This window comes from Oryctolagus cuniculus, chromosome 19, assembly GCF_964237555.1.
Source record: "Oryctolagus cuniculus chromosome 19, mOryCun1.1, whole genome shotgun sequence".
Lineage (NCBI taxonomy): Eukaryota > Metazoa > Chordata > Mammalia > Lagomorpha > Leporidae > Oryctolagus > Oryctolagus cuniculus.
This window is the reverse complement of record NC_091450.1, coordinates 37176021-37197490: the sequence shown is the minus strand read 5'-3', so window position 1 is coordinate 37197490 and position 21470 is coordinate 37176021. Positions and strand designations below refer to the sequence as shown.

General features: G+C 59.5%; 1 protein-coding gene across 1 annotated transcript; it reads right to left on the bottom strand.

Moving 5' to 3' along the window:
- Positions 1–42: 42 nt before the first annotated feature.
- Positions 43–20941, bottom strand: EIF3B (eukaryotic translation initiation factor 3 subunit B). Its single transcript, XM_008252827.3, has 19 exons — positions 20452–20941; positions 16166–16358; positions 15105–15224; positions 14875–14932; positions 14639–14767; positions 14264–14421; positions 12458–12589; positions 12316–12382; positions 11937–11983; positions 10285–10495; positions 8181–8253; positions 6841–6963; positions 4766–4844; positions 3884–4022; positions 2435–2560; positions 1923–2000; positions 1482–1590; positions 1171–1286; positions 43–455 (listed from the first exon to the last, which is right to left on the bottom strand). Exons 1-18 carry the CDS (start codon positions 20864–20866, stop codon positions 1183–1185), a joined length of 2361 nt encoding a protein of 786 aa, XP_008251049.2. The 5' UTR covers positions 20867–20941; the 3' UTR covers positions 43–455; positions 1171–1182.
- Between the last annotated feature and the right edge of the window lie 529 nt (positions 20942–21470).

The window sequence follows — 21470 nt, the reverse complement described above, 5'->3', positions numbered from 1 at the left end:
GCGGGCAAGGCTGCCGTGGGTGTGCAAAGAGGAGAAAGACAGTTTTGCCATACAGGTTTGCTTTTATTTCCACGTTCAACCTGCTGAGAGCCTGCCCCAACCTGATCGTGGGGACAGGCCCAGTGCACAGCTCCCTCGCTGGTCTGCACGCTGGCCCTCGCACAGGACAGGAGTCCTCGAGCAGAAGCCTCAGTCGCTGAGGATGGCACACCCTGGAAACACTGCCTCCAGGCTAAGCAGCAGATGTCGGAGGCATGGAGAAGAAGCCCCACAACGCAGGGACAAGTGGTGCCTCTCAGCCTCCCCACTCAAGACCCAGGGGTCTGAAGGCACAGAGCGTGTGGACACGGGGAGTCCGGGGCAGTCACGGTCCGGAGGGAGCACAGGCCACGGTGCAGGTGTTGCGCAGAGTTCCGCAGGAGGCGACCTCCGTCCTGGGCCAGACGGTGACAACACTGCAACACAGGAACCACCCTTGACTCTGTCCCTGACAGCAGCTGAGCAGCCAGGCCAGCCAAGTACAGGACTAGAGGGCTGGCTGGAGGGCCGGGAAACCCGCTCTGCTCTGTGCAGCACCAGAGCCTTCAACACGTGGCCCACTCAAGCCAGCTGGGAGCCACTCCTGGCCCCGGGACCAGCAACCAAGTGACAACCGGGCACCAAAAAGTCACCTGGTGTCCCCACAGGGGCTGGCACATCTCCCGTCCCCGCTGTGGCACACACACACCTGCTGTCCTCGCACAGCGCCCACAGGGAGGGCTGGGATCCCGAGGGCCCTGCTGTCACAGCAGCTCCTGCACGCCCAGCACGCCTCCCCCAGCTTTGAAAGATGTCTCAGGCAGGCAGGGACTGCCCAGTGCTGGGAGGCCTGGCGGCCGGGTCAACCCTCTCTCATGCACTCCCACGCAGTCCACATTCAAGCCTTCTGGAAGGGGCAGGGATAAGCCCCTCCTCTCCCTGGATGCCGAGACCCGCCCAGGCCACAGCTGCCCTCTTAGCTGCTCAGACAGCAGCTCCACGCGCGCCCCAGGCAGGGCTCCACGCACCCCACACTTCCCTAACCCAGGCACCTGTAACTGGATATTGGCTTCTACCTTACACAGGCATTTTTTAAATTTAGGGGACAGAGCAGCTGCGACACTAGCAAGCCCCGGCGTGAAGTCAGCGCACCTGCCACGCGGCTCACTCCTGACTCCCCAGAGGAATGACTTCCTCAGTGACAAAGAACTCGATGGTCTCCTCCTCCCAGTCGTCCACGTTGCTGTCCAGCTCATCAGTGTCCACACCTGCAGAAAGGACGGGTTCCCCGTGGGGCAGACGCCGACAGTCGGCGGCCTCCAGGTCCCACATGTGGGCACACAAACCCATGGAGCCAGCCCAGGGCTGGGAGCCATGGGCGAGGCCCCCGCTGTGGACACCCATGTGCCTCGGGACAGGAAGAGGCCTCAGCGCTTGGACAGCACAAGGGATCCTCCTGTTACCTCCTCTCAACTCCAGACGCTCGTTTTTCTGTCCCACGTAGAGCTCTTGGGCCGCTTTCCGGTATTTTCTGAAGTCTTCCATCATGGCTCTCCTCCTCTCCACCAATTCCTGAGCAGATAGTGCAGTCAGAGTGACCACGTGGCCCAATGCATGGCCACAGGAGCCCAGCCCACACCTGCCCACAATAGCACGCTGGTGCCACGCCTCACTTTGTCCTCTTCTGCCACTGCCCCTTCTCCCCACCCAACCACAGTGGAGGCAGCCATGGCTGTAGCTACAGTCCGGTCAGTCCCATATGCCTGTGTACACATCTGCCTGCGGCTGCCAGCCTGTGGCCACAGGACAAGCAGTGTCTGGGGACAAGCAGCCTCCTGCCCTCCCAAGCAGACACGACAGAACGCCCACCTCCGCAGTGCCCAAGTCCTGGGAATGAGACCGACCTTGGAAGCTTTGGATTGGCTCAGGCGGTCCTTCTGCTCAAAGATCTTTGAGTATTTCTTCAGATCCTTTTTAATTTGCTGAAACAAAAGACCAGTCAGTCAGGATTAGCATTCAAAGCAGAACCACAAAAGCCATCTTCAAAGTCACCAACACGGAATGACACCCCAGCAGCAGACGGAACACAGGCCCGAGTGCTCGCCCCGCCTCTCCAGACCGCGCTGTCACAGTGGCCTGTCTTCCTGGGAATTACGCTCCCCTCTTAGCTGCGACCTAATACCCTAAGCCTATTTCCCCTAATTATGTAAATCCCAAATATGTCTCTTCTAATCCCTCCGGGAATTTGTAATACACCCTGGCATCTTTTCATCCACCCTTCCAGTCCATGCAAATTTGAAGTTTACTGTTTGAAAACTGCTCTTTTCTGTTTTGTTCTCAGTGACCGTGTAGCATGTTGGAGTCCCTGTGAACACTGGTCTCCACCCCACAGCCCGGACCTGGTGCCGGCACACACCTTTATCTGCTCCTGGCTCAGGAGCGTCGGGGGCCGCGGCCTCCAGAGCAGCTGGCAGAAGCGGTCCTTGTTGTTCTTCTGCAGGAGGCGTCCTTGGAAGGTCCACAGCCAGTAAGCATTGTCCACCTAGAAGAGAGCCGTCGCCAAGCTGAGCTGCCCGTCCCTCCCCCGGCCAGCAGCGCCAGAGCCAAGACCACGATCTTCGTGGTCGGCAGGGCCGGTGGCACCAAGAACACACTTGCCAACGATGCCCCAGGGCTCGCGTTCCATCAGTGAATGAAGCCGTGGCCCCAGCCTCTGCTGTCATTCCAGCCAGGCGAGGGGTGCCAGCAAAGACAAGACGGGGTGACTCACAGGGTGCTGGGCGCACGCGGCGACACCAGCGCCGCGCAAAGCATAGGCCTGTTACCCCTGGTCTGCCACGAGCAGCATGGGCCGGGACACAGAGCGCTCCATCACCAACCACACTGCTGAGTTCTGCTCACTTCTCTTTCTACAACGAAGCTTCCCAGAGGCAGTGCCTTGAAGCCCCTTTTGGCACAATCTCCTTATTGCAAACAAGCACTTTTGGGAAGCTAAGTGTTTGTATCTAAAACAGAGTGTGTCACTTTTTTTTTTTTTTTTTTGACAGGCAGAGTGGATAGAGAGAGAGACAGAGAGAAAGGTCTTCCTTTGCCGTTGGTTCACCCTCCAATGGCCGCCGCGCTGATCCGATGGCAGGAGCCAGGAGCCAGGTGCTTTTCCTGGTCTCCCATGGGGTGCAGGGCCCAAGCACCTGGGCCATCCTCCACTGCACTCCCTGGCCACAGCAGAGGGCTGGCCTGGAAGAGGGGCAACCGGGACAGAATCCGGCGCCCCGACCGGGACTAGAACCCGGTGTGCCGGCGCCGCTAGGCGGAGGATTAGCCTAGTGAGCCGCGGCGCCGGCCAAGTGTGTCACTTCTTAATAAAAGCATCCTGACAGTCTCACTGTGGTGACATCTAAACAAGGTGGCCAATGCAGGGTGCTCAGCTCACCACACACAGCCACCCCAATTCACCTAGGGCCCTGTCTATCGGCACCCAGTCCAACACCCCACTCCTCCATCAGCCACCATCACCTCCAGACATGAAGCTCAGAGCTCCAGCACAGTAGCACCGAGTGCGTGCAGACTCTGGCCAGCCGACATGCCCACCAGCACCGGACCTCCGGAGGCAGAGAAGTCAAACTCCCTAGGCGGGGACCTCCTGCTCCCCGACCACCCGACTCCTTGCAGGGGTCCCTGGCCCTAGGCGGACACAGCTCCTCCTGGCCGCCCGCCTCGTCTGCCACCCCGCCTCTTCCTGTATTCACGGCCGCCCACCTATTCTGTGCTACACACACAGAGGACAGCTTCAGTAAGCCAGGACTTGCTGATGAGACGGGGAGCTGAAGCCGGGCCTGGTAGCCGAGCCTGGCAGCGCCTGTACCTTGTGGCTCCACCAGGACACGGAGGTGACCACGTAGCGCCCGGTCGGATCCCACTCCACGTCGGAGGCCATGTAGTGCTCTGCAATGTTCATGACCGTGCAGTCTGAGGTGTCGACGAACGCTAAGGCACCGTTCATGCTGTGGAGGAACGTGACACAAGGGCACGATGGCGCGGTGACAGGCAGCGCCAGGGGGCAGCCACCGAAGCCCTGTGACCTCAGCTGCTCCCAGCATCACCAGACAAGACGGGCCGCACCTGCTGCCGCTCTGCGTCTTGTGGGGGCCAAGGCGCCTCCAGGCTGCAGGGGTGGATGGGCAGAGCTCCGCCTCCACAGCAGGGGTGGGGAACCCTTTCTCCAGGGGCCGTTTGGGAATTTCTAACATTCGTGGGCCATAGGAAAGCAGCAACTGAAAACTAGCCAGCTGAGGATTCACTCAATTTCGAGTGCTGCCCGCAGCTGCCTTGGCAGGGCCAGACGACCCTTCCCCGGACCCCCAACCCAGCCCCGGTGTACAGTGAGGTGGGGCAGGCAGCAGAGGGCATCCTCTCCACCATGTACAAGCCTCACTGGAACGACAGGAAACGGGAGAGGCGAAACTGTGCTCTTGAATGCTCATCGTGACAATGGCCAGAGGGAACAGTCAAACCGCTACCTGCGGTCTGTTTTTCCTGCGAGAGCACACGTGGGTGAGGATGCTGGGAAGGACACCACAGGTGCAGGTCTGCAGGCCACGGAGGATGACACCTGCGTGCCAGCACGGACCCTGCCTGCCCTCGGCCCGCACGCCGGAGCGTACAGACACTCCGCACTGTGAGGGGACACAAGGACACCCCCACCTTTCCCTGTGACCACACGGATGGGCTCAGCTGGGCCACCCACCTCCGCAGGCCGGCCAGCACCACAAACTGTCCTTGGGGGCTCCAGAAGATGGTGTTTGCCTGCTGCTTGTCAAACATCTCTGGAAAGAAAGCAAGCAAGCACCCGTATGTTAAAGTCTGCATCACGGTGCCCACTGCCCACGGCCCGCTATGGTGGATCTGGCACAAGGGGCTTTGGGTCAGGACTCCACCTACAGCCCATGCCTTTGCTGGCTCTCAAAGCAATTGGGGGGGAGGGGGCATTGTGGCACAGCGGGTTAACGTCCTGGCCTGAAGCGCCGGCATCCCATGTGGGCACCGGTTCTGGTCCCGGCTGCTCCTCTTCCAGTCCAGCTCTCTGATGTGGCCTGGGAAAGCAGTGGAAGATGGCCCAAGTGCTTGGGCCCCTGCACCCGCATGGGGGACCCAGAAGAAGCTCCTGGCTTGGGATCGGCACAGCTCCAGCCGTTGCAGCCATCTGGGAAGGAACCATCAGACCAAAGACCCCTCTCTCTGCCTTTACTCTCTCTACGTAACTCTTTCAAATAAATAAATCTTAAAAAAAAAAAAAAAAAAAGGCAGTTATGGAAAACCCATCTCAGTACACCTGAAGCTGTGCTCCACACTGGAAAAAAAAAAAAAAGAAAAAAGGGGCAGGGGTCCGTTGAAACTGACACCGCTTTTTCACTTCACGGAGTTACCCAGAGAGTTCATCCATTACAACAAACATCCGCTGTCACAGGGCCTCCACCTCGGGGCCGGGAACCCGGGCTCTTCCCTCCTGGCCTGTGGCACGTTCAAAGAATCATCGTGCAGCAGGGCAGCAAGAGGAGAGGAGACGTGCTTCGAAGGACACTGCCCCAACAGGGCGGCGTTCTCAGACCAGAACGGCCCGGGGGCCCGGGAGGCCGCGGCTCACGCGGCTGGATCCCGAGTTCAGGGCCCTGCGCACACTGGGGGAGTGAACCAGTAGATGGGAGAGGTCTCTGCCTTTCAAGTAACTTCACTTAAACTAGAACACGTTACAGAAGAACTCGTCAGGGGAAAAACAGGCAGAAGCCCTGGAATACACACAGGCACAGCGCCGAGTGCCACCGCGTGCCAGGGAGCACCCTGGGCAGGGCCCCCGGCACGCAGCGCAGGGGGAGGCCCCTCTGCTCGTAGCACAGAGCGCAGGTCTCCTCGTGGCCTCCAACCGCCTGACTTCTCACATGGCAGAGCAATGGAAGCGCATCCAACGTCACAGAACTGATTCTACCACTCAATGCTAAGCTCCGGCCACGTGAGAACTGAGTTCTGCAGACTTCTCTAGGGAAACGCTGCCTCTAGCACACACGAGTTCCTTCTGAGGACTGGGATGAACCCACGGTGCGGTTCCACGCGGCAGGGCAGCCAGACCCGGGGGAGGTGCTCGGTGTGCTGCACAGCCCGAGGCCACCACACACACACCACAGCGAGAATGAGACTTTCAGGAGGCAGCAAGCTACTGCCATGCGCGCCACAGCACCTCGGGAGCCCGAGACACAGCACCCCCAGGAGAGGCAGGGAGAGGGGTGCTGCACCACACACACCTCGGGAGCCCGAGACACAGCACCCCCAGGAGAGGCAGGGAGAGGGAGGGGTGCTGCACCACACACACCTCGGGAGCCCGAGACACAGCACCCCCAGGAGAGGCAGGGAGAGGGGCACTGCACCGCTGTGGGACCACAGCCACAGGGAGCTGGCTTCCAGCCCACTCACTGGATCAGGGAGCCCAGAGGCAGGGCAAAGGACCCCGCCTCAGACTAAGGGGCGGGCGGGTATCCAAGGAAGTGACCCCTAGCCCACAGCACCCGACTCACAACAAGGGAGAAGGTGGTCAACCTCAGCAACATGAATGTGAGCCGAGGGGCCCGCCGGGAGCTCACAGACGCCCACACCCCAGGAACACGAAGCACCCTTGTCTGCATCTGTGAGGCATCTAAGCCCACAGCGCACCCAGCTGTGTGTGAACGCAGGCCTGACCACAAGTGTGACTGGACAAGTGTGACCGCACCAGCCCGACGGCCCCCTGGGCCCTGAGCAAGCCCCCAGGCAGGCAGGGGCCCGGCCACTCACTGCTGAGCTCAATCTTCCCGTTGCTCTTGACGTGGTAGAAAGAGACGGAGATGCGCGGCGCCTCCCCGTGCAGCACGGCGAACTTGCTCCCGTTGGGCTCCCAGGCAAACGCGATGATGGTCTCTGCGGCAGCAAGACATGGCCACCCGGTCATCCAAACAACTCCCACGTGTGACCCGAGATGCCCCTCACTGTGCGACCAGAGCAACGCGAGGGCGGGCCCAGCCCCAGGTGTGAGCGATCCCTGCCGTGAAGCCACCCGCAGCACAGGAAACCCGCCTCCTCCTGAGTCACCCCGGGGGGCTGTGCGGAGCCCGTGTCCCGTGCGGCTGGGGACCCCACGCCCCGTGCCTATGCAGAACTGCTTGTGGGATTCAGAATCAGAAACCTGCAGCCGGCTAATCTGCACGCCGCCGACTCTGCACGGCCAGACAACCTAGATGCCTGGACCCTGCCACCCATGGAAAAAGCTCTCGGCTGCCGGCGCTGCAGCCATCTGGGGTGAACCAGTGGATGGAGGACCTTTCTCTTCCCCTAACTCCTTCAAATAAATAAATAATTAAAAATACACACAAAATCCCAATGGCAGGAAAAAGGCTGCCTACCCCGTCCTGACATCACATCCTATGCCCAACAGGCCACCCAGGGCGACCGTGCAAACAACAAAAAGGAAAAGGCCATGGGCTGGACTTCCTGCGGAGAGGCACGACAGGAAGTGAGGACACGAGTGATCACGCGAAGCGCAGCCCGCGTCTGGCACAGCGGCTGAGCATTGCTCATGGACTGCCTGTCGCGGTGCGTCTCGGGCAATGCTGTGTCTGACCCAGCTCCCTGCCTGACGAGCCTGTGCCCCATACGGGAGACCTACATGGAATTCCAGGCTACCGGCTTCAGGCAGGCCCAGCACCGGCTGACTGCAGCCACTTGGGAAGTGAACCAGAGGATGGAAGATCTCTCTCCTTCTCAAATAAGTAAATCTCAGAGAGAGCGGGAGGTATCAACACTGCGGACAGCAAGTAATGCACGCAGCAAACAACCGGAAACCAAACAGTATATCGTGTCCTTAGGAGAAAGCGAAGCAGCTTTATGAGCTGCGAGTCTGCGCCCCAGGCTGAGCGCCTGTGCAGTGAGCTCCCGGCGTGGGCAGCGACAGGGCCCCCACTCTGCTGCGAGGGACACCACAAAACCTGAACTTGTCTACACGTGTGTGCTTCGGAGACGGCCGCTCCCGCTCAGAGCCCAGTCTCGGCCACGTGCCCTGGGCGCTCTGCAGGTTCAGAAGTGGAGGGTCAGCAGGACACTGAGCCGACACAACCAGGAAGGACGGTAATGAAACTCACCTTTCATTTCGACCACATCCACAGGCACCTGTTTTTCCCTCATCCGAAAAATTTCAAAATTTGTGACAACACCCTGTTTAAAAAAACAAAAGTGACATCCAAAACTAGCATTTATTAATGCAATAAGAGATTAACTTTATACATGTGATGAACTCGCGAGGAGCTCAAGTGACTGAAATTAGTCTCAGGGAGGTGGGGACAAAGAGCCCTTGGCAGCTAAGCCACGTGCAGCTCTACCCAAGGGGGCCGTCCTACAGCCACACCCAGGCCCCTCTCCAGTACCCAAGGGGGCCGTCCTACAGCCACACCCAGGCCCCTCAGGCTGACTGCCGGAGGCCCGCAGTGGACTCCAGTGCCCTGGAGCCGCAGTGCTGGGACCACACACCGTCCTGGTGCCGTCTCTGTGACAGAACGCCAGGTGTGCACAATCCTCAGTGGTCAACGGCCACCCCAGAAGGATGGATGAAGCATGGTCTGCCTAGCAAGAGAGCACACTGCTCAGCGGTGGAAATGAACACAGCTCCTCCCACGCTGCACACAGATGCCCTGTGTGTGTGGCAGCTGTCGGACAAGGCCGCCAGCCCTGGTTTTATCGACAGGAGACGTCCCAAGTGGGGTCAGCCAGACAGAAAAAGCAGAGGCTGTCAGGAGCTAGGGGAGCTGTGGAGTGCGACAGCTGACAGGCATGCAGCACCCTCTGCGTGAGAACATTCTGGAAAATGTGGCTTTGGCCATACACCATTGTGAATATAACAAACAGCCACGGAGCTGGCTAACTCCATCAGGGGAAGTGCATGTTAAAAACAGAAAAAAAGAAAAGCAAATTCTAGGCTATTTTTTTTTTTTAATTTGACAGAGTTAGACAGAGACAGAGACAAAGGTCTTCCTTCCATTGGTTCATCCCTAAGTGGCCGCTACGGCTGGAGCTGTGCTGATCCAAAGCCAGGAGCCAGATGCTTCCCACTGGTCTCCCATGCGGGTGCAGGGCCCAAGCACTTGGGCCATCTTCCACTGCACTCCCTGGCCACAGAAGAGGGCTGGACTGGAAGAGGAACAGCCGGGACTAGAACCTGGTGCCCATATGGGATGCCAGCGCTGCAGGCAGAGGACTAACCAAGTGAGCCAGGGCGCCGGCCCCTTTAGGCTACATTTTGCTGTGCTAAATAGAAATGATGTGAAAAAGCCAACCTGGGTGCCGATCTGCATGAAGCGTGTCCACAGAAAACAGCAGACTCACTCTACTGCAACATGAGGGAGCTGGGTGCCCAGGAGAGGCGCCTGCTCCGCTGTGCGCGCTCAGCTACGAGGGGCGGCTGTGTGTCCAGCAGGGTCATCACGGTGGCTGGCGTGGGCACAGTGGGCTAAGCACACGCAGCCTGCGCCGCTGCATCCGTTATCGTTATCTGAGTCCCAGCCGCTTCACTTCTGACGCAGCCTCCTACAGATGCGCAGGAAGCAGCGAGCACGGCTCTAGTACTTGAACTCCTGCCACCCTCAGACACCCAGATGGAGTCCCGACTGGCAGCTGTGGCCTGGCCCAGCCTTGGCTGTGATGGCTACGTGGGGAGTCAACCAGTGGATAAAAGATCTCTCTCTAGGCCAGCGCCATGGCTCACTTGGCTAATCCTCCACCTGCAGTGTCGGCACACCAGACTCTAGTCCCGGTCGGGGCGCTGGATTCTGTCCTGGTTGCCCCTCTTCCAGGCCAGCTCTCTGCTATGGCCCGGGAGTGCAGTGGAGGATGGCCCAGGTGCTTGGGCCCTGCACCCCATGGGAGACCAGGAGAAGCACCTGGCTCCTGGCTTCGGATCAGCGCGGTGCGCTGGCCGCAGTGGCCATTGGAGGGTGAACCAATGGTAAAGGAAGACCTCTCTGTCCAAAAAAACAAAACTCTCTCTGTGGTGCTCTGCCTTTCAAACAAACAAGTCAATAAATCTTTAAAGGCAGTGACTGCACTCCCCAGCTGGATACGACATCAGCGAACTGCTGCTCATCCATCCCAGGTAGGTCTGAAAGGACCCACGGATTTGCACAAGATAGTCACTAACATCCCCCGGACGCCTGCCCGTTAGCTCGGAACTCGGAGCCCCCGGCACCCACTCACCTGGGTGCCTTTTGGAGTCCTGTCTACTTTAACACACAGATAGTCTCCGTTCTTCTGCCAGTGCAGCTTGCAGTCCACGACGTTGAAGAGGTTCCGCACGCGGATCTCCTGTCTGCTGGGCAGCTGCATCAGGGTCACCCTGGCGGGAATGTCTTTGTCTTCAGGCACCCAGAAGGCTATGATGTTGCCGCCAGGGGACCAGGAGAAGTCTCTGCAGGACAAGACCGAGGGCAAAAGCTCAGTCTGGCGCACTGACCACCAGCAGCGGCTGCAGCCACGGCCACAGCACAGCCCGGGGCAGTCCACACGCCTGAGCATCACCAGACTTGGCTGCAGTCAGAAAACTGACACAGATGTCACCACTGCTGCCCGCTGTCAGACTAACACAGACCCCACCACGCTCCTCAACCCTCCACGCTCTCGGCCACACACAGCTGCTACCAAGCGAGTGAGTGAACTGCAGGCCGATGGATCCAGCTACGTGTTATGTAGACAGCAGCTCAGACCCCAGACCTGCGGCGAGTCCCTCTCCCAAGGGAGCTGCTCTGCACGACAGAGGCCCGTGAACTCACACACGTGCACGGCACCTGCACGCGAGCACATTCACTGAGAACCCACACTTGGTTTTCTTGTAATGGAAAGAATGTGAAACAAAGAAAAACAAATGCAACGTGTCTGCCACGCTGGTTGGTGGTTCACTACTGCGAGGTCAACCAGCTCTGAGTTTTACTTTTGGCTTAAGACTGACTGATGATTTCATTATTTATTTACTTATTTACTTGAAAGGCTGTTAGAGTAACAGGGAGAGGCAGAGATCTCCCATGCACTGGTTCACCCCCCAAGTGGCTGTGATGTCCAGGGCTGGGACAGGCCAGTTAGGAGCTGGGAACTCTGCCTGGGTCTCCCCAGTGGGTGGCAGGGACCTAAGACCTCGGGCCGTTCTTCACTGCTTTCCCAGGTGCGTTATCATACAGCTAGCTGGACTGGAGGTGGAGCAGCCAGCTGGTACCCAGACGGGATGCCAGCATTGCAGGCAAACTGACCCACGACCCCACAAGGCCGGACCCCGAGTTTTCAGGTAAATAAAAATGTCCAGTCTCCACTGACAGAAAGTGAGCTGAAACACGGGAGCCTACCACTCACAGAGCTCAGAGGACCAGAGACCTGTGAGCTCGGCTCTTTCCGAGGAGGACACAACTGTCCAGCCTACAAGCACAGAGGAGCGTGCGGACCCAAGACCATGTGGCTGCGTGAACAAGGGGCTACTCGGTGGCCAGCGCAAGCCTACTGCGCCCTGGTCTTGTCTAGAACAAGTGCCCATGGCCGTCCACCAATGGCTTAAGAGCTGGGCACTCACAGACGGAAAGCCAGCTGCAGGGACCCCAAGGTTTATATTCCCCAGAAATCCATGTTCCAACTCCACGCCCCAGGGGAGGGCGTGCAGGGCACATTTGGCAGGGGCCCAGGCCAGGTGTAGAGGCCTCCCACACAAGGTCAGCACCCTGACGTAAGAGGCCCAGAGAGCCCCTGCCCCTCAGCCACACGAGGGGGAGGGGGAGGAAGGCTGTGACAGCGGACAGGAGCCTCAGAGCCGTGAGACCTGAACCCTGTGTGCTGGCAAGCACACAGCAGAGTCCCACACAGACACTCACTTTATTCCAGAGATCTTCAAGCTCTTCTTATCCAGAAGACCCATGGACTGTCCAAAAACAAGGTGACAGTGGGTCAGATCATGCCAGTGTCTCAGTGACAGTTTTCAAAAGCAAAGGAGACCACGGGGCGAGCCTGCCTGGGAGTGGGCGGGCACACAGGTTGGCACAACAGCCTCCAGCGCCCACTGCTGAGACCTCCCTGTGACCACTGCAGACGTGAGGCCTGACGACCCAGCACCGCCCCAGACCCCAGACGTGCACCCAACGCAGCCCCTTGTGCTGCTCCACCTCAAGGAAGGCAGGGACCACACCCTCAAGCAAAGTGACCCCAGAGGACAGGAACCAAGGGGACAGCTTTCAGGCGACCAGGACCACTCACGGGGGTTTCGTAGATACTGAGGGTGTCCAGGGTCATCCTGGCGAAGAATTTACCATCGTGGCTCCACCTAAGGAGAAGAAAGAACTACCAGGTAACCGCCACAAAAAAAAGTCACAGAGAAGAACTGCTCTGTTCTACTTACTTAAAAATAGGCCAGTGGGCGGAGCTCTCACAGTGAAAGCCCCTCTTCTTGTGCCCGGTAAGGATGTCCCAGATGATGATGGCCTGGGGGTCATCCTGCGTGTCCATCAGGGGGCTAAAGGTCACCAGGTACCTGTAAGAGAGGGGCACTGTGTGACATCACCCCCTGCACATGCACATGGAGAACACAGCAGCCTCTGTGGCACACAGAACCGTGTCCACGAGTGGCGATCACGACCCTCGCACACGCACACAAGGAGCGTGGAGAAGCCGCTGGGCAGACACAGAACCGTGTCCACGAGTGGCGATCACGACCCTCGCACACGCGCACAAGGAGCGCGGAGAAGCCGCTGGGCAGACACAGAACCATGTCCACGAGTGGCGATCACGACCCTCACACACACGCACATGGAGCGCGGAGAAGCTGCTGGGCAGACACAGAGCACTGCAGACGGTGGCAGCCAAGACCCCTGCAGCTGGCACTTTCACCACACAGTGCACTCTGTGTCAGGGTGCTCTGTGGGAGTGAGCTAGAGGGCAGGGCAGTGCACCTCCCACACGCTGCCTGTGCCCGCCTCACTGAGACTGACAAAGTCAACAGCACACATGGTGCACTCCCGGCTGAGAAGCCCAGCAATGTTCACCGGATCCAAAACACAAACAGCCCAAACCAGACCTCGCTCCTCTCCTAGGCTTTCAATGACCACTTCCTCTCCCAGGAAAACTCGACAGCTTGATCAGCTACGTTAACAACGATGGCTTGAAACGTCACCCCACTCGAAAGCTATTAAATCCCTTACTCAGATCTGAAAAACAATCTTTGAGCTATAAAAACTAAGCAACTAACTGAAAAACAGACTTTTTGCTTGCAAATCACATAACCAAAACCATCCACCCATCGGAGCCTCTCATGTGTTGGGCACTTTGTGAAGCACTGGAGACACAGCGAGCACCACGCAGCACAGTCCTGCTCTCAGTGGACAGCCGTGGCAGTGTGGCCGTGTGGTGACCCCGCGACTCCACAGCGGCAGAGATGAGGCCACACCTGCCTCCTGGATCTGTATGCTGCCCCGGCAGAGGTCAGGCCGAGCGTCTGCATGTGGGGCTGCCTCACACTTGTAGGAGAGGTTATAAAAAAGACTTATTTGAGAGGCAGAGTTACAGAGAGAGGGAGAGACAGAGAGAGGTCTTCTGTCTGCTGGCTCACATATCTGGAGCCCTGCACCCACATGGGAGACCTGGGTGAAGTTCCTGGCTCAGCCCTGGCTGTTGTGGCCACCTGGGGAGTGAACCAAAAGATGGAAGGCGCTCTCTCATTCAAATAAATCTAAAAAAAAAAAAAAAAAAAAAAAAAAAAAAGCCACACAGAAACAAATGGGCAGCCAGAATTCCCCATTCCTAGGGACATACACTTCAACCACTCCCCGCCACGGCCCAGGACAGAGCCTGCACGCACTCAGCAGGCCAAGGGAGATGACAAAGCCAGGGCGACAGCACTGACTACAGACTGCCTAAGAGGCCACGGACCCTCTGCAGGCTCCCTCCACTTGCCCAGGTCTGAGACCACAGCAGCACACAGGTGGGATCACTGACGGGGCGGGGAAGGGCCCGCAGGAGGTGGGGAGGGCATGGACTCCCCACGCCTCCTCAGCAGCTCACCTCTGGCACAGACTCCCCCACAACTCCCCTCTCCCACGGACTCCCCCACACCTCCCCCGCAGCTCACCTCTCACAGGGACTCCCCCACACCTCCCCCGCAGCTCACCTCTCGCAAGAACTCCCCACTCCACGCTCCCCAGCAGCTCACCTCTCGCAAGGTGAGAAGTCAATAAGCTGGACCCCCTGGTGGCTGAACCTCTGGATCTGCTTGAACTTCTCTCCACCCCACAGGGCAATGCCTCTCTGATGGAAGGTAGCCAGGTAGGTGCCCTTAGGGGACCAACGCACATACGTCTCCGTCCATCTCTGCGGACAAAGGGAGTGCCAAGCTCAGAGGACGACATCCAGAGACCACGCCCTACCCCACCCCACCCCCAATTCCTCAACCTCCTGACTGAAGCCCGTACACTCTCCATCCGCGACCTCACACTGAATGCACTTCGCCCGCCCGCCTGCCCGTCCGTCAGTTTCATGGAAGCCTGGCCCAGAGGCGACGCAGGAGGCCCCGGCAGGAAACACACACCGCTCTTTCCTCGATGGAGACAGGGTCCTTCACGTCATTCCAGAAGATGGAAGTTCGGTCCCCGCTCTCGAAAATCACGCTGTACTGGTCTCTGCATTCTGCCTCTTCAAGCCAGTAACGTAAGTTCCCCTAGAGGACCGAGAGCAGGCACCTGCGAACAGCCCCTCTTCCACAGACGCCCGTGTGCGCGGGGCCCCAGGGACGCCTCCTGAACCACGTGGGGCCCGACCACTTACCAGGTCTTTGAAAGGCTGTTTCTCTGGAATGTCCCACTCGTCACTGATCGTCATGTACCTGGGGGACAATCAGCAACTGCTGAGCAGCAGAGACTGGACCGGCAGAGGGGACCGCAGTCCTGCCTCCCTGCCCTCCCCACAGGCAGGACAGGACACGCTCTGACCGTCAGAAGTGCGGGGCAGCCCAGAAGGCCCCACACCCACTAGGTGCGCTGAGCGTCTACACTCACTTGTCAAAGTCAGTGAAGAGGTTGACCCTGAACGTGTGCTGCTTGTCGAGCTTGTAGCCGTCGGCATTTTTCACAGCGTCCACGGCGTGGGCAGGAGAGGCGTACTCCAGGAAGATGTACCTGAGGCACAGGCACCAGCCCCCATCCACATCAGCCTCCGGCCTCGCTGCCACACCCCCAGGGCAGCCAAACTGGGCACGAAGGACCAGCCCAGGAGTCCCCTCAAGCGAGAAAATCCCAATCCAGGGCCCAGAGCTCCAGTTTCACAGTGCACACAGAGAAACACCTCGGCTGTGACGGTACATTAAGGCTGAAACTACACACCTTGTCACTACAGAGGCTAACGTGCATGAATGATCTCAGCGAGGCTAACGTTCCGTGTGAGAGGAAAAATGATGAAGGACCTCAGAGGGCATCTGATTAAAACTCAACATGAGACCCAAGCAGCTGAGGACCAGACAAGCTATCCTTTAACCTGCTTCCCACGACAGAAAGCGCTGGCAACATTACCTATACGGGGCCACTTTCTGCAGAAACAAACCATTCTAGGTAGTTCTAACCGCTCCATCAGCTTCGCGCGGGTGCTCGGCCTAGGGTGAGCCACCGCCTGCGACACCTGCATGCCACGTCAGAGGGCCTGGGCTCAATTCCCAGTGCTGGCTCCTGAGTCCAGCTTCCGGTTAATGCACACCCTGGGCAGCAGGAGGTGGTGGCTCAAGTTCTTGGGTCCCTGCCACCTCCACAGAGACCCAGCTGGAGTTCCGGCATCCCAGCTACGGCCTGGCCCAGCACTGACTGTTGTGGGTATTTGGAGAGTTACACACAATGTGATTCAGGAAGTCTGGGACGCACAACTTCCACACACACTGGCAGAAGTGCAAACCAGCAAGGAGGGCAGCACGGCACCAGGACAGCATCTCCCACAACGCCACGCGCCCACCCTAGGGACACAGAGCAGCTTCCACGCTCGTACGAGGGGAGGCTGGCACAGACTGCAACTTCAACTTCCGCACCGCCTGCGCCACGGGAAACGCAAACCCACCCCAGGGGGCGAGACTCACCCTTTCGTCTTGCCGTCCTCTTCCGGGTAATAGTCATTTGTGATTTTCCCGAACTTGGAAAAGATCTTGTGGATGACATTTTTGAGTTTGTCCAGCCGATCGGGCCCCACCTGAGGGACATTGTCCACCACGATCACCGAGTCGATCCCGTCCGCCTCCTGGGGCCGGTCCTTGAGCACGTCTCCCAGTAGCTCTGTTCCAGACAAAGAGTGGTCAGTCAGGGACTGCTTCCAGAGGAAAACGGTCACACAGTAGCTGCGGGTGACTTCCAGAAGCGAAACCCGAATAAGCCAAATGCCCTCTCTCTAGCCTGTGGAGACACACAACTACGAACAAGGAAGACCCGACACTTCACACTCCCTTGTCTGGGATCGCAAACGCTGAGGACACCAGCTCATTTCCCACAGCACTGGAGCGCTTGAAAGAACAACAGCAGCGTGGATAACAATGCAGTGAACCCCAGAAAAACCTGAAGAAACCCAGTACTAGATCTTTCAAAATCAGTGCCGGCATCCCACAGGAGCACCGGTTCAAGTCCCGGCTGCTCCACTTCCCATCCAGCTTCCTGCTGATGGCCTGGGGAAGCAGAAGATGGCCCAAGTGCTTGGGCCCCTGCACCCACGCGGGAGACCCAGAGGAAGCTCCTGGCTCCTGGCCTCAGATCGGCGCAGCACCTGCCATTGTGGCCAATTAGGGAGTGAATCAGTGGATGGAAGACCCCCCCCCCTCTCTCTGCCTCTCCATCTCTCTGTGTAACTCTGACTTTCACATAAATAAATAACTCTTTAAAAAAATTTCTTTGTAACCACCTACTTTTAAAAACCTAAAACTTGGGAGCGGGCATTACAGTGCACAAGCCCCAGCCGTCAGCATCCCACACCAGTGTTAGTTTGAGTCCTGGCTGCTCTGTTTCCAATCCAGTTTCCTGCTGATGCCCCTGGGAAGGCTGAAGATGATGGCCCAAGGACTTGTGTCCCTGCCGCTCACGTGGGAGTCCAGGGTGAAGTGTTTGGCTCCTGGCTTTTGTGGGCACTGGGGGACTGAAGCAGCAGATGGAAGTTCACTCTCTCTGCCGTTCTGCCTTTTGAATACATAAATTGCAAAGAAAAAAAAAAAACAAACCTAAGTACTCAAGCTTTTCTTTCTTTAAAAATTTATTTATTTATTTGAAAATCAGAGTTACAGAGAAAGAGAGGTAAAGAAAGAGGTCTTCCCTCTGCTGGTTCACTCCATTGGCTGCAACGGCCGCAGCTGGGCCAATCTGAAGCCAGGAACTTCTTCTAGGTCTCCCACACGGGTACGAGGACCCAAGCACTTAGTCCATCTTCTACTGCTTTCCCAGGCCACAGCAGGGAGCTGGGTCGGAAGTGGGGCAGCTGAGACATGAACCGGCACCCACACGGCACTGCAGGCGGTGCCTTTACCTGCTGCACCACAGCCCAAGCCCCAGCACTCAAGCTTTCTGAAACTGCTTCCACCCCGCAGTCAGCTAGACAGGACACAGGGACACACAAAGCAGACTGGAGGCTGGGCCTGGCGGTGAGCCAATCCTATCTGGCTGCCAGCCAATGCGAGGCTCACTCAGGCCTTAGGCCCTTCCGACCACCTGGTGGAGATGGACCTGCAGGAAGGGAAGCTGGGCACCAATGGAGTCAAAGCAAGCCCCACCTTTAAACACAGATCCTGCACAAATGCCAACCCGCATCAGCTCAGGTGCTGGAGCAGAGAGGAACCTCTCAAACCCACGAAGCACACTCACGAGGGGCTGGCGCTGTGGCGCAGAGGGTGGAGCCGCTGCCTACACGCAGGCATCCCACACGGGTGTGGTTCGAGGCCCGGCTGCTCCATTTCCCATCCAGCTCTCTGCTGTGTTCTGGGAAAGCAGTGGAGGATGCCCAAGTGCTTGGGCCCCTGCACCCACGTGAGGACGCGGAAGAAGCTCCTGGCTTTGGACTGGCCCAGCTCTAGCTGTTGCGGCCATTTGGGAAATGAACCAGCAGATGGAAGACCTCTCTCTGCCTCTGCCTCTCTGTAACTTTGCATTTCAAGTAAATAAATAAATCTTAAAAAACAAAAGTGGAGTATAGGTTTGAAATTTTCATAGTAAAACATATGAAGGTCTTTCCAGAGGAGGAAGATCTTCTAATTCCAAGGAAAGGGCCATCATAAACCATTTCTAATTAACACCAACACTTTTACGAATGACAGTAAAAATATCACCTTAAAAAACTATAAATTGAATTTCTTTTAAAGGTTTTATGTATTCAACAGGCAAAATGAGAGCGAGCGAGCAAGAAGGCCTTCCATCCGCTGGCTCATTGCAAATGGCGACAAGGCCTGGAGCTGCGCCGATCCAGAGCCGGAAACCAGGAGCTTCTTCCGGGTCTCCCATGCGGGTGCAGGGCCCAAGCACTTGGGCCGTCCTCCACTGCTTTCCCAGGCCACAGCAGAGAGCTGGATGGGAAGTGGAGCGGCCGGGACTCAAGGGCGCTGGTGCCACAAGCAGAGGCTTAACCTGCTGCGCCCGCAGCACTGGCCCCTGCAGACTGAATTTCCAAGACGCCAAGACTGGGACGGGCGAGACACAGCTTGGAAAGCCGCACCCCACGTCAGAGCGCCTGGGTTCAAGTCCTGGCTCTGCTTCCGATTCCAGCTTTCTGCTCGTGTGCGTCCCGGGGGGGGGGGGGGGGGGGCAGCGCCGGCCCAGGAGGCGGGATCCCTGCCACCCACCCAGGGGACCTGCACTGAGTTCCAGTCCTGGCTACGCCCTAGCCCAGTCCCGGTTGAGCCCCCGCTACTTTGGGTATTTGTGGAGTGAACTGGCAGACGAAAGTTTTTGTATTTCTCTGCCTTTCAAGAAGAGCCAAAACTGAGACCAAGCAGAGAGGCACCCTCGCTGCAGGCACCAGGCCGCTCGGGTCACTTGTAAAACACGCTCAGCGTCCAAGCAAACCCTGCCGAGCCTGATCCGAATTTACAAGGTTTACAACAGAGAGCCAGCAGCCGTCCCGCAGGTGCTCAGTGCAACCAGGCGGCAAGGATCTGCCCAGGCCCGGGAAGGACCAACGAATTCACTCAATCGCACGCCGGCCCAGCAGGGGTCACTCCCGGCTCGGGGATTCCCAGCCTGGCCCAGGAGCAGCAGAGACAAGTCGCAAAACCACCAGCAATGCTTCGGGAGCCAGACCCGAAGCAACGTCTGACGCTTAAACGAGGTTTACAGATGTGTGTGTTTGAAAGTCAGCGAGCGGGAGGTCCTCCATCCGCTGCGCACTCCCTGGGGCAGCACAGCCAGGGCCGGCCGCGCGGAAGCCAGGAGTTTCTCCCCGTCTCCCACGTGGGTGCAGGGCCCAGCGCTCGGACCACCTTCCGCTGCTTTTCCCAGGCCATCGGCGGGGAATCGGACAGGAAATGGAACAGCCAGGACCCAACCCGGTGCCCACGCGGGATGCGGGTGAGGCTGACAGCAGAGGCACCGCGCGGCGCGAGCGCCCGAGCCGGCCCCGCACTCGGCCCACTGCGGCAAAGACCCCGCCGGGCGGCCCTTCACCCGGACCCACAGCGCGGGAGCGGCCACGCCCTCCGTGGAACGCGCGCACCTCGGGGCCACGCAGGCGCCCCGGTACGGCTCCTGACTGCCCCGCACCCCCTCGGGGCAGAACCCCCTGACCATTACATGGGCTCTTCCCATGCGAACACCCAAGGGTCAAAATGAGCTTTAAACCCAAACCTTGAATTTTAAAATGAGAAAAATCGCTGCGCTAGAAAGAACGCAGGTTACAAACCAACGCTGGCCCAGGCAGGAGGGCAGCAACACCGGCTGTGCCTTCACACCGCGTCGGCTCGGGGCTCTCGGGGCCGCCCCTCGGCGCTGCCAGCCGGAGCCCCGCATCCCGCCCGGGAGGCCGCGGAGCTGAGCCCCGCGCGTGGGCCCTGCGCGCATCTCGGAGGCCAGGACGCAGCGCCCGGCCCGGCCCGGCCCGGCTTTCAGGCACTGGGGGCGGGAGAGCGGCCGGAAGCCCTGTTTCTGCTGGTACCGCGGCCGGAACAGCCGCTTCCAGCCGCCCCGGCCGGCGCTCCCACCTGCTCCGCGGCCGGAAGCCCACCCACCCAGCTCGGCACCCCCGGAGGCCGCGCGAGGGCCCAGGGGCGCGAGGGCCAGGGCGGGCACCCGGGCCGTCCGGATCGGAAGCCGCGGCGGGCCGGCCGGGGCTCGCCGGGAGGCGGGCACTTCCGGGCCCCCCGGCCCTGGCCGGAGCGCCCGCAGGCCGCCGGCGACCCCTCACCTTCCTCGCTCACGTCGTCCACGAAGTCCTCGGGGTCGCTGAACGACGGCTCGTCCGCGTCGCCGTTCTCCACCGCCCGCGGCTCGGCCTCGGCCGCGCTGCCCTCCGCCTCGGACGCCGGGGCCGGCTCGTCCCGGGCCTGCTCCCGCGGGGCCTCGCCCTGCTCGGCGGGGAGCGTTGCGGGGGGCTCGGCCGGGCTGGACGCGGCCTCCTGCGCCTCGGCCGGCTCGGCCCTCACGTCGGGCTCCGGCCCGGCCTCCGCGGCCGCTTCCGCGGCGGCGTCCTCGGCCCCCGCGGGCCGCGGCGGCTCCTCCTCGGGCGGCGGCTCAGCCCCCGGCTGCTGCTGCTGCTGCTGCCCGGGCTCGGCCCGCTCCTCGGCCGCCTCCGGCAGCGCCACGTTCTCCGCGTCCTGCATGAGCCCGACGCCGCGCCTCACGAGCTCCGCCGCCGCCGCGCCGCCGACACTCCCAGGCCGCCCCGCGCGCCGCGCCGGCGAGCGCCGAGCCACGTGCGTGCGCCCGGGAGGCCGCACCAAAGCACCGGGGCCGGGGGGGGCGAGCACAACGCCCCGATTCGCCTCGCCGAGTCCGGAAGACACCGAATCCGCAGAAGTGCGTCTAGAATGAATGGCGCCGATGTGGCTGTGACTGAAAGATGCTCAGCTGCAAAGACCAAAGTCGTTTCGGCAACCTATAAACCCATTGGGAGCTGCTACTCCCCCCATTTGTCGTAGCGAATGGTCACGTCCAATATGGCAGCCGCTCCCTGCCTTCTCCCGTCGGGCGCTACGCGATGGACTGAACTACCTGCGGGGCCGACCGCGGCATGGATCAAGACAGACTCTGAACTGGAAAATGAACACCGTGGGAGACTGTCAGCTCATCAAGCAGTGATGCTGAGGCCGTCTCAGTCTTTGACCAGACAAACCGTTCAGCTTCCATCACTGAACTCCCCCTTTACGAATCGGCTTTTTAGACTCGTCCACTGACTGGACAGCAGAGCCGGCCACTCCGAAATAC